The sequence below is a fragment of the Opisthocomus hoazin genome, chromosome 6 (assembly GCF_030867145.1).
Source record: "Opisthocomus hoazin isolate bOpiHoa1 chromosome 6, bOpiHoa1.hap1, whole genome shotgun sequence".
NCBI lineage: Eukaryota > Metazoa > Chordata > Aves > Opisthocomiformes > Opisthocomidae > Opisthocomus > Opisthocomus hoazin.
The window spans coordinates 73,958,647-73,971,709 of NC_134419.1; the positions used below are offsets into that span (position 1 = coordinate 73,958,647).

The 13,063-nt window shown below is 46.8% G+C and overlaps 1 protein-coding gene across 3 annotated transcripts in view; it reads left to right on the forward strand.

The window, feature by feature from the left end:
- GRK5 (G protein-coupled receptor kinase 5) overlaps window positions 1-13,063 on the forward strand; it is a 171,371-nt gene that overhangs the window by 104,329 nt on the left and 53,979 nt on the right. Inside the window, exons 3-4 of one of the 3 annotated variants that reach the window (XM_075423829.1) lie at window positions 2,973-3,085; window positions 12,163-12,240. In XM_075423829.1, coding sequence (XP_075279944.1) covers window positions 2,973-3,085; window positions 12,163-12,240 — 191 coding nt within the window. Of the gene's footprint in view, window positions 1-2,972; window positions 3,086-12,162; window positions 12,241-13,063 lie in introns of those variants that run through there. The other 2 variants (XM_075423830.1, XM_075423831.1) reach the window with 2 other exon arrangements.

The following is a 13,063-nucleotide window of genomic DNA, read 5'->3' on the forward strand; positions in this document are numbered from 1 at the left end:
GCAGCTCGGGAGCATGGCTCGGGGTGCTTCAGCCAGGTCTCCAGGGTGCAGCACGCTGTTAAAACACTTCTGCTTTCCTTACTGCAATAAAACCAGCCACTCCTTTTTTCTGCTTTAGCTGAGTGAGGTGTTTTTCTTTCTTAGTGCGCTCCGGGGCCCATGTATCCCAAGAATTAGCTGAGAGCAGACTCCTTAAGCTGACTTCGTGACGCCGACGGCAATATCGGGGCCTAAGAAAACACTTTGTGTCACCTACAAGGAATGAAAGCAGTTGCATCATGTGTTTATTGTCTGTATTGGTATATCCAGCACTTAAACAAACACAGCCAAGGAGTGGATGGCTCCAGGGAACTGCTCTGGCTCTCGTGTTTTCAGAGATTATTTCTGGTATTTCCGTTTTCCTCGTTAGGAATGGGTCACCCTTCTCACGTGTTGCTCAAGTTATGTTCCATAGGAGGAAGTCTGGGCTCGTGTGTTCTTTGTGTTTCACTTATCCACATATGTAACAGTGTTTAGCTGCCTGTTTTCTTTTCCTGATGTGCTGTGAAGTACAATTATTGGATGTGCAATTTGCACACTCATTTAGCTGGTATCACTAGCCCTTTTGCTAGAAGAGCGTCCTCTGCTACAGTGTCACCATATCATAACAACTTTGATAGACTAACTGCATTTTGTAAAACAAGCATTGTCACCATGCATCAAATAGTGCTGTACAAGAGAAAAGACAGGGCAAACTAGCTGATTAATGTATTTGTTCCTTTGCGTTTTATTCCGTTCCAAATTCAGTTGCACTTTTTGCACTGCATGTTTAACATGAGGAAGCTTGCCTTGGGTTTGGGCTTCTGGAGGGATTGAGTCCTGTCAGCAGGCAGGCTGTGTGCTACCAGTATTCAAGGTGTATATTTTGTCCATACCCTCAGAGGAATTAGTTAGTCAAGCTTGCAGAAAAGAGCATCAGACAAACATAGTTCAACCTCCAGACCTCCCAGGAGAGCTCACCGGAGCTGCTCAGCCTCTGGCTTCGTGGCGGCCTCTGGCACATTGTGAGTTGCTGGTTTGCTCCGCTCAGGCTCTTTCCTGGCTCCTTTCCTTACCTTAGCGCTGTGCCTGTCTGCACATCCCTTCAGCAATTACCTTCTCACTAAAAAAGCTACTCGGTCAAGCAGCACAAGCTTGTACCACTCGCAAGGACAGCCCAAGGCTGCTCGCATACATTTCTGTGTTGTGATGTTCCACGCTGGAGGCTCCAGCTCATGCAAACAAACCAGTGCCGTGGGCTTGCTGCTGATAGGTGGACTGGAGGTCAAGTTAGGGTTTAAGAAGTGCTTTCAATCCAATTTTATTTGCTAGAGGGTATCAAAGCATTGCAATCTTCTGGAGAGGTTGAGTGATATCCTGATCCAAAACGGACTGGCAATACCAGCCACAAAACGCTGCTGGTACGTTGTTCCAGACTGCTTCAGAAGACCAGACCAGAGCAGGACCATACTGAATTAAAAGCACAGTCCAGCTAGCCCCAACCCTTGTCTCCAGTGACCACCCTGTAGGTGCCTCAGGGCCCAGCTCCTGAAGTACAGCCACAGCTGCACACAGGCACAGCACTAGGCAAGCACCCTCCTTCCTTCTACAAGAGGCAGCCTTGGGTGCTCCTGCCCACCCGCCACCCAGCTCCAGGCCGGCCAGCCCCGCATCTCGTACACCACTGTCCGTTCAGGAGGGATGTCCCGGTTTGGCAGGGCATGGTCCCCAGGGTATGACCTGCGATGAGCGAGCCCTTTGACTGGGTGTCTCCATGGCCCAGACGAGCTCCATCGTGTGCCTGAAGATGTTCTGCTTGGAGCGGATGGGGCTGAGGGGTGCAGGGGGCCAAAGCAAGAGGGGAATAAAAGGCATTGCAGGAGCGACTCCAGGCCTGAAAGAGAAGGAACCAAGGCACTGACAACTCGTGTGGGTTTCGTATGTCTGTTTGCAGTGCTATGTTATGTGTTTAGAAGCTGGTTGTTTCCATAATAACAGCAAGCGCCATATGGCAGCGAGGAGGGTGGTGAGAGGAACGCTTAAGGAAACACAGTATGTTGTTTGACATGTGTGTGCTTCTAGAGGAATAACGTGTCTCGAGCGAGTACTGCTGCTCCAAACAGGCTGGGGGATTGGCTGCTCTCACCGGAAAAATATCCAAAGTGCTCAGCATTTGTACTGGTGCAATACCAGTTCATGATGCCTGCCCTTCTCCCAGGTTTTCCTGCAGATAGTCCCCGTGATGGGTAAAGGACCTTTTGCTGTACTGGGAGTGATGGTTCTGGATGCACCAGCACAGGAGAATGGCATTTAAACCTGGCGTTTCAGGGGAAATACAGCTCTGTAAAGCAGTGCTGTGTGAAACTGAAACGAGCTAGATGTCATGTGCTCCATCCGTTCGTTAATGCTCAGCGAGTAAACAGCAGAAGTTTGGAAACCTTTGAAAATACATAGCTGGCAATAATTGTTTAGTAGAGAGTGGGCTGAGCATTTCCAGAGATCAGGGCACTTTCGTGCATATCTAAGAAGCATCCAGGAAGCTCTCCATAAATTCCAGCTTTTTCCATCCTTTGATGTGTGACTCACATTTCAGGGACTTGTAATTTGCTCCCCACATTCCCACAGACACCACCAGCCTGAGCAGTACCTTTGCAGAGTGCATGCATTTCCACCACAGAAAAATGTGAAATTAGTTTTTTCATAATAGCTGAATGGCTTTTGTGGGACTTTTACCAACATCAGCTCTATAAAATTGAGCCTGTCTTGTCTGAGTCTTAAAGCCATTAATTATATTTGTATTTGGATACCTGAAACGTGGTGGCGGGGCGAAGGCGGCTGGTCTGATTTGGGGTCATAGTTCTGCACTCACTTGCAATGCTTTGAACTCCTAATTAACCCAAAAGGCAAAACTCTTCTCATTTTCATGCTTCTCTTCTTTTCTTTATTGCCTCTAGAGAGAGATTACTGCAGCATATGCGAAAAGCAGCCGATCGGAAGGCTTCTCTTTCGGCAGTTCTGTGAAACTCGACCCGAGCTCGAGTGCTGCATTAGGTTCCTTGACTCGGTGGTAAGTCACTTCTTGTGATATTCTGGGATGCTTCTCAGTGCTCTCCTGACAGGAGACTCCCCTGACCTCAAGAAACCATCCCTGTTCCATGGGATGTGATTCTGTGTCTAACGCACCCGAGCAAGCAGCAGACAGGGCTGAGCCGGTCGGCATCCCAGCGCTGGTGGTGGTGGAGGGTCAGTGCTGCTCGTGGGGTGGGTGCCAGCCTCGGGGAGCACGAGCCACCAGAGCGGGAAAAGGACAGGCACCCCGGCACGGTGCTGGCATCGCCTCTTGTCATGGCAATGCCCAAGCTGCTGTGGGTAATGTCTTTTGGTGTGGGTGAAGCCTGCAGTGCTGGGAGGCACTGGGAGGAAAGGGAAGATGATGAATGGACTGATGAGAGAGGATGAGGAGTATGGTAATACTAATATTTATCTCTTACCAAGCCTTTTCATCGGTAGACTTCAGTGTAATTTACAAAGGACATCCTGATTATTATCCTGTTTTTTCAAATAGGAAAACAGAGGCACCAGGTATAGAAATGACTTGGTTGAAGTCACCAAGAAACAAATCTGCTCCATTTTCCACCCCAGTGAGCTACCAGTTAACCCAGACACTCAGCAACCCCGCCAGCCCCGGGGAGACCTGATGCGCTTTCCCAGGCTGGCAGCCCTCGGCCGTGTGTAGTGCCAGCAGGAGAAGCTGTTCAGAGTGGAAAAGCGGCTTTCTTGCTGGGAGCCTGCGGAAGGGTCTGGTGGTGATGAGCCAAAAGGCTAAATCATCACAGAGAATAAGATGAACTTGTCACTGTGGAGTGCGAGTGTCTGGGGGGCTTCCCTCTCTGCCCAACACTGGCAGTCAAAAGCAAAATGATGCATACCAACAGGAATTAAGCTTTTTTGTTTGTGCCGTGGTGAAGCTACTCAGCCTGGAGAAGGGAAGGCTGCGGGGAGACCTGATTGCAGCCTTTCAGTACTTAAAGGGAGCCTATAGGCTCTATAGGTAGAGACAGCAGTGACAGGACGAGGGGTAATGGTTTTAAACTAAAACAGGGTAGGTTTAGGCTGGATATAAGGAAGAAATTCTCGTGGTGAAACACTGGAACGGGTTGCCCAGAGAGGCAGTGGAGGCCCCATCCCTGGAAACATTCAAGACCAGGTTGGACAGGGCTCTGAGCAACCTGATCTAGTTAGTGGTGTCCCTGCTCGCTGCGGGGGGGTTGGACTAGATGACCTCTAGGGGTCCCTTCTGACCCAAAACTTTCTATGATTCTATGATTCTATGATTGCATTGAAGTTATGGAAGCTAAGAGTCTGGTAGAGGACATGTAGTCACTTAAAGTTTATGGTAGTACTGCAGTGTCTACAGCAAATCTACAGCACCACAGAAAGCATTGGATAAAGTCCTATTCAGATCAGTTTTAGATGGTCACAACTTCCACCTGGTATTCCTAGTGCTGGCCGTGCTTTTCCCCAGTGGAAAGGTTTAGCCATCGAGGTATGTGAAACTGCTACGTCTCACGACTGCTCCGTGTGGCTGCGCTCAAGGCAGGAGGACATTTGGGTACCCTGGATGTGTTTGTCCTGCAATGAACCGGCATCTTTTACTGAGGTGTCTGCCACTGATGAAACACCACGCACATGTCTGGGGGGAGGCATCCCCACAGAAATGCCACATGAAGTGTGATGCCCACCACCCTGAGGAGACAGATGGTGACTGTCCCTCTAGGAAGCCACAGAAATCCTTTGGGAGACAGCCACAAAAGCTTGCTTCTGAGTGGTTTTAATTTCAGACAGAACAGGCAGATCCATCCTCAGTTTGGAGAGGGTTAGTGAGGCTCTGTTCTTTGCTCACCTCGCAGTGGCAGGTGTCACATTTTGGTTCCAGCAGCACCCAGGGGCTGTGGAGAACAAGCCCCCACTGCGCGAGCCCTGCTCAGGGTGTACCACTTGGGCTCACAGCGGCAAGAACGTCTGGGCAAAAGGAGATGTTACTGTCCCCCTGTACGTCCCCAGTGCCACCGGCCCCAGAGCACTGCGTGGTAGCCTTCAGGCTGGCATGGGCTCATGGCTGCAGCGCAGCCTGGCAGCATCTCCCAGCCTTTCCCAGCTGCTCCCAGCCTCTCCCAGCAGAGCTGGCTTCCCAGCCTTCCTCCGGCTGTGGGAACTGAGGGCACTGTGTCATCACATTCTCCAGAAGACCTGTGGAGCGATGCCAAGTGCTGAAACTCCCTGTCCTCCCAGCATAGGTGCAGCACAGGCGACATCGGTCCTGCGAAACCTTCTGGTGGGACTGGCTTTTGTTTTAAAGCTCCCTCTCGAGCATTCCTGAACCGATATCCCCAAATCCTTTTGCAAGGGTGTGCTTTTCACCCACCCCCAGGTTGCTTTTGCAGACTGGAGGTGCCCTGCGTGCCTTTACTGGGCCAGTGATCTGTTCCCGGTTAGGCTCAGACTGGCAGCAGAAGGATTTCATGAACAAAATGCCTGGCTGTTTGGAGGTCTGAATATTTACTCTTTCTCTCTTCTTTTTAATGCTAATTAACAGTAGCCTTCTTTGTTTGTTGATTTCAAATTCTGTACAAGCTTGCTCCCAGCCCATGAAAATCCCCGCATTAGGCAATATTAAGGTCGAGCGACACAGCTCATAGCCGTTAAATTGGATGATTGCTACTGAAATTCGCCCAGCAGGGTCACACTGCGTTGAGCCAGTAGTGGGATTCAGGCCAAGTCTTATGTTAGGCAAAAAAGTCTTATAATGAGACCAGAAGTTTGACTTTACAGCCCCATTCTGAGACCACCAGGAATGCGAAACCTTTTGGAGACCCCCTGCTGTAACAAGCCCCAGCAGAAAAAGCCAAGAGCCTTTCTTTTGGCTTAGTTATTTTTCTAACATGAGATACAAAACTTAGCTTTTGTGTAATATCAAATAAAGAGAAAAACATTAGAGAGGAAAGTATTTTGCTGTTCATGAGAGGCTCACAGAGCTTTTTGCGCATTGAGAGGTAGGGCCACCTCTCTTTTACAGAGCATGGCTAAGTGCCTTGACCAGGTCACACAGTAAGTCATTGGCAGAAGCCAGTAATCGATGCCTCCCAATTTTTAATACAATTTTTTAACCAGTGCACTCAACTGGCTGCAAAGAAAGCAGAGATCAAGGCTCCTGGGAGATAACCAGAAGCTGAGTCAGACACTCAACCTACCAACAACCTCCATGCCCATACTTATGTGAGAGCAGGTTTTGCAAGCTCTCGCTCACCCCTTTGCTTCCAAAGGCTGGTAAAATCAAGCAGACCTTGCAGACCAGAATACATAAAGAGGAAAAAAAAAAAAATCCCCTCTTTGCTGGACATTTATTTCAGCTGTTGGGTGAACTAACTGACCGACCTGAGCTGATGTAGTCTCCTATGAATCTAATTATAGCAGCATCTGGGCTTTTTTCTATGTGCAGTTAAAGAGTTGTTAGGCTGCTTTCTGAAGGAAAAAGGACTTGTATCATTAAATTCTGCATGCACGTAGGTGTGTATCTGTCAGTTCCCTCTGAAACCTGTGAATACCTTGGACAATTTCAACCAATAATTGAGATCAAAGTGCTCAGAGGCATAAAGTGTCTACATGTTTCCTGAGAACAGTGTTTGGGTAATTAGCCGCGATCTATCAATTGTAAAACGGACTACAAAGATATGTGGTTTGTGAGCAGTAGGCCCCATCATTAAATGGTAGAAGCAATAAAAACGAAGAGATGCAGAGTTTTGCAGTGCTGGTGGAGCTGTGGGTGTTTGGTTCCCACCACTGCTATGGGACCAGTAAGCAGCCATCAGTGTGGCTGACAGTCTGGGAAATGGGGCAACAGCAACCCCTTCTCCTGGCCGGTACGGTAAGGCTGTAAGGACACAGAGCCATCTCTTACTACGGATATTGTGCAAGCAGTTTTATGACAGAGGTGCTGACTTGATTAGATAAAACATCCAGTAAAAAGTTCCAGCGGCTGCAACTTGTGCCTCTGAATGCACCATGTGCTTATGTGTGTGCTTGTACACATGAAGATCTCCCACGAACTGTTCACCAAACCCTGATGTAGCCATTGAGATGAAGGAACTATGCGAACGTAAACTATTATCATTAAATGGAGATGGTTTATGATTAAATCAGCTCCCCTATAAGCCCTTAACAAAGAATTCACGCACGGCCCTAAAGCACTCTTTGTTGTGCTTACAAATATTTCAGCGACATCCTACAACTCTGGAGCTGTTGAAAGACAGCCATTAAAGTAAAGCGTTAGGGGATACGTCTCCTGTGCTGAGAGGCAGGTCAGCGAGCAGGGAATCTGCTAGCAGTACGCATTTGCTTCCCTGCAGCCCCTGCCCCCGGCACAAGAAGGCAGCAGTTCAGCAGGGACCCCTTGCCCCCATCCTCTTCTCAACAGCACATTCCCAGGGTGCCGGTTCCTGATGTTTCCCTCTCCTCTCCTGTGATTTTTATGTGCTGTTATAATTAAGACTTTAGCTTGTGGAGTCCCTTTCCTGCTTTGTCCACTCACATTCACAAATCATTAATTTTTTTTTTTCCAGAGGAAAGTTTTTAACATTTTAAAGTGGACCAGACTTAGATTGACTGGAGGAGAACATGGCTAATTCTGGTCAAGGAGGAAATAACCTGACATTTTCTCTCCAACCTGTACAATGTTATTTCTTTGTACTGGAGTCTCACAGAAATACATCCTTTGGAGGATGCCCCACTGCCTCTCCAGATTGTTTCTGCTCTGCTTGTGCGATCCGGGCATGGGGGCCAGGGGCGAGAGGCACAATCTCCTCGGGTGGACTTCTCAGCTGAACGCTTCACTAGACATTACGCTTATCTGGGGTAAAAGGATGAGCGAGCATCCGTGTAATGCCATTTGTAAGAACCCTGTCCCGCTGTTAGGGAGACTGTGTTTGGTGAAGTCCCTTACATGGTATATAAACCATCTGTGTATGTGTGTCTTAAAGCTGTTCAAGGCTTTTTCCATCAGAAATGCCAGTTTGTTGGTATCAACAAACTCATTAACTCAAAATGTGTTTTTAAACAGTCAAAAGGGCTCTTTTTGCCCTGCGTTTAAATAAGAAAAATGTGGTTTCAAGTTCACTTTTCATTTAGAAATGCAAGTTATTATGAATTCCAGCTGTTTGGGTTTTGCCTTCCAATTTTCAGTCACAGATTTTAAATCTCCAGCGGAGGCAAGTGCAGGGGCAGTCGCTGGAGCACAGAGCAACAACAGAGCAGGGCCTGGAGTCTGAGGAAGGAGGGAGCAGGAGCTGGAGCAGAGAGAGATGCTGGGGATAACTGAGGGAGCTGAGAAAGCAGAGGCGTAAAATCGGGACCGAAATGCCAGTAGTGTCCCGCAGATGCTCAGAAGGTGATTCCACTGTTCCTGGCTTATGCCAAAAAGCTGAAACCGCTCTGGTGGGAGCATCTGTTCCCATCTCCATGTCCTGGTGGGTCCAAGGAACCAACTCCTGTGGCCATGCCACGCTCCTGCAGGCAAGCAGCCCAGGAGAGACTCCAACCTGCCATGGGAGAGACTCCTCCCAGATCTGCAAAGAGATCCCTTTAGCTCCGTTTTTCAATTTTCACATGTTTTTAAGCCATACAGTTTCAGGAGCTCAAAGGCTGTTAAGATGAAAATCAAACACTAGATAAAACGATGTGTCAGAATTAAGGTTGCTGATGCGAGCCCCTGCTGGGTCCCTATGCCATTGCCCTGGTGATGCTCTCCATCAGTCAAAGGCACCCTCCAGCCCCTGAACCTCTTGCTCAGCCATCCCTGAGCCCATGGCCCTGTCCCACAGCCAGCCACAGGCTGGACGTTGCTCCCTTTCCCAATGGAAGTATGTTTTCCCATCTGATCTCGCTCAGCCCATCCCAAGGGCGACTGCTCCGAAGGGACCCACATGTCCTCATTCAGCCAGGGTTGCTTCTAGGGAAGCAGGAGCCACCGAAGCAACTACTGCCTCCGAAACAGCAGCCAAGAGAAAAGTTAACAACAAACGGCAGCCAGCCCACATCCTCTTGCTGTTTGGACTGAAGGGTCCACACCTCCCCACAGAAAGAGCCTTCCCTGCAGCTCGTCCCATGCAGCCAGGGTGATCGTAAATCCTCCCCTCATTTATGAGCTATGAATAGGGCCCTGTCTGACGAAACTAGGGCACGGAGAAGCTATTAGACTTCAGAGCAGGAGCCTTGAAACACATGCCTGGCTTCATCAAAGGAATAATGGAAAATATTTTCTTCCACATGGATTTTAAGTAACGATGGTATTTCTAGCAATTAGGGATTTGCAAACTGTAGCCGTGCTTTTGAGTATTGTGGAAGAACGGGATGTATCTTGTGATTTAAGCACAAGATTGAGAGTTGAGGACCTTGGTACACTTCCTAGCCATGCGGCAGAGAGAGCACGGGGAAGTCACTCTGTCTCTCTCCACAGGTAATTCTTCCTGTAAGAACAGTTCATGGCTGAAAATGTACCAGTATCTGTTACCAAATAGCTCGAAAGTGGCACTGAAGGGAGAAATAATAATGAACTTCGAAACAAAAGGAAATGGGTTGCTAGTACTTGAGCTACAGTGAAATCAACGCTGTTCACAGTTGGAGCTTATGGTTCCTTCTCACATCCTCACTTGTCTGTCACTTCCCACCTTCACCACCACAGTATCGCGTTTTCTGAGAATGTCAAATGCAAGTATAATTAAACTTTCCTTTTATTCCTTCCCAACTATCTTGAGACAGAGTTAGGTACTCTGTATATATGTGTGTGTGTGTGCATTTAGCTCTGCATATGTTGGATCCCATCAGGAATTGCATTTCAAAACACTGATCTGATTCATGCTATACTTCTGTCATCTTCTGGCCTGTCCTGATTTGCTTTCTGTTGTACGACTCGGATGGGCTGTAAATGTAACAGGGTATCTGTGGCAAAAAAGACATCTCCCTGGTGCACTTCAAACGGCAGATGATGGCTTTGAATCAGGTTTTATTTACTAGGGAGCCAATATATTACCAGGATCCAGAGTCTAAAAGCAAATGAAGGAGAAAGAAATGGTCATCGTTGGATAAATTGTAAACAGCATTGAATGGTGGACTCAGAAGATCTCCTAGATGCTTCCATGCCGAGACAATGCCAAGGAGTTCTCCTTTCTTTGCAATCTTCTGCACAGACAGTTACATTTAAGTACAGTTATTTTCTTTTGTTAAAATACATTTTTTCTGTTTTCTTTCGTATGAAAAACACCCAGTTTGTCTATGAACCTAACCATAAGCCATAAGGTCAAATAAGATGCAACTTTGACCTTTTAAAGAACTGTTTCTTCTGTTACTCTTGCCAGTGCTTTATCCCCTAGCAAGGAATCATGGGGAAAAATGCTGTTAAGATGCTGTAAACATTTGAGTGTCTGTGCTTTAAGAGCCGAAACAACCCATGCTCAGATACCATCTAAAAGGACAGGAAATTGGATGAAAGACTTTTTTGGGCCCTTGTATTAAGTTTTATGAGAATATAATCAGTTCATCCCCAAAATGGTCACTAAAAGACAAGTACTGCACTTGAAGATTTTAGCTTTCGGTGTATTTTTCAGCAGCAATACAGGTTTCTCTGTTATTTGCGGTCATTGCCATTTCCCAAACCAAATCAGATCGTAATTCTAGATTGTTCAAGCAACCTGCTCTGTGTGTATAAATCTGTAGCTTCAGATTTAAGCTGCAATAGCTAAATCAGCACTGGCTAGATAGATGGGTAATAGCATTATTGCTACATTGTGGTTTTCATGTCATTCCTAGTTCTGCTTAGCTAGGGCATCCATTACAGCCTGCCTTCGGATTTATTGCATCAAGCTCGGAGCAGTGCATACGTCTTCCAGTGGGCAAAGGCTCTGAAATTTGTTCTTCCAAGCGTTTGCCAGTTCAGTCTGATTTACCTTTTTTTTTTCTTTTAACTTCCTCCTCATTTATCATCTCAGACAGCTTGTATTGGACCAGGTTACCTAATTTGTTTGGCAGGACTTTCTGGGATCCTTTTTCTAATACAAGCAGTCATGAAAGCGGTTAGACTGCCTTTTTTATTTTTTTCTGGAAAATATTTTGATCCTAAGGCTAAATCTTTGTATCCTGAGCAGTGCCAAGTGGAAATGTCTCCAACAACTTGTCGTTGTCATGTTGCCACTGGAGTCCCATGCGGCACGTGTTTCCTTCAAATTCCTGCCATGGATCCAAAATTCCATGGATTAATGTCTTTGTGATAATGCTTCCTTTGATTCTTGTGTAAAAGTTGCCCTAAAACTCATCAAAAAGTAATACGCAGAATAGTCAGAATTTTAAAATGTAGGTAAACTTTGTGTGTAGGAATGTGGTACTCTGTTTGGTGCATCAGGGATGTTAAAGAGGATTTTGCCTATAGTGCCTATTCCTCTAAATGGTCTCTCTTGTTTTATCTTGGTACTAAGAAATCCACCTAAGAAATGGGCTCTCAGATCTGCCTTCTGGAAGGATGGCAGCCAAGGATCCCTAAAAGTGATGGACAAATCTCCCTGCTCTGCAGAAGGAGCGTTAGACCAGCGAGAAGTGTTAGACCAAGGGGAAGCTGTAGATAAATAGGAAGGACACATTCGACCAAAAGGACAGTCTGCTGAAGGACTTCACCTGGTGCTTGAAAGACCACTGTGGCAAGAATGAACAGTCACTTTCTCTGCTACTCAAAGAAATAATTTTACCTTCTGTATCCATCTTCCCTTTGAGCAAAACCAAACAAAGTTGCCATCTCTAGTCACTGAATGCTTTCTGAAAGCTGGCTTGGCAAGGCTATAAAATATAAATGAAATACATTTTATTGATGTTAATTAAGAGACACCGTCTCAGAAAATGCACCACTAGGGTTTGGTCAACATACAGTGGGAGGTTTTTAATAGGATTGTGTGTACGGGTTTTACTTCCATCAGAAAATGGTATTTATCCTTCAGATTTTTCAGACAGAGCGTTCCGTTAAGGCCACATCCAAAATGAAGTTATAATGGTGAAATATGAGTGCAAATATTGACCTTTTTTTTTTTTTTTTAATGTCTGTTCCAGGCAGAATATGAAATTGCTCCAGATGAAAAGCTGGGAGAGAAAGGAAAGGAAATCATGATGAAATACCTCACCCCAGAGGTAAGGGGCAGCCAAAGTGGCATTACTGAAGGAATGCTGCAAGGCACACCTTTGCTAAACAAGGTTGTTATAGGCTTTGTAAACCAGAGCCCTAAAATTTATGGTGGCAATCTCCAGTGAATAAACCTGCAAGTCTTATACAAACAGTGAGAGAGAAAAAAAATTATAATCCAGTCCAGCAGTTGACTTCTAAGGATGAACTTGATCTTACCAAGGGCTTAATTCATCTGTGGAGGAGCAGGGGACTTCTCTGGTCTCTTCTCGGTGTGCAAAGCTCGATGCCTGTGGTGTAATGCAAGAGACCTCAGCTGTTATCAACAGATGCTGCAGTTATTTCCTACCCAGCTCAAAAGAGGTGGTTGCATTTCATATATTATTGTGTAGAAAGCGCCGGCAAAAATGGTCTTTGGTAACAGACACTGTATTTTGGTACCAAGATTCCCACTCCTTCCCCCTCCTTTGCCCCAGGGTAGCCAGGGACGTGCCAGACTGACACGGGACAGCGGGGTTTGGGGCTGAGAGGTGCTGTCGCCCTTCCTTGTTCCCACCGCTGTGTGTTCCTCAGCGTTGCATCTCGGGGCTGTCGGCAGGAGAGGAGCTCACGGAGCAGCTGTGTCTGCAGGGTGGCACTCCGGGCAGAACCGCAAATCTGCCGCGGGAATTTTGGATGGGCTGCACTAACGCTTTTTGGGGAGGATTCGATCATTTGCTGACCACATTTAACCTTTGCAACAGAAGTCACTGCCAGTAAGCAATAAACATCCGACTTCAAACACAAGAACAGTCCTAGGATTTTTCCTAAGCTGCTTTCGTAAGAGTAATC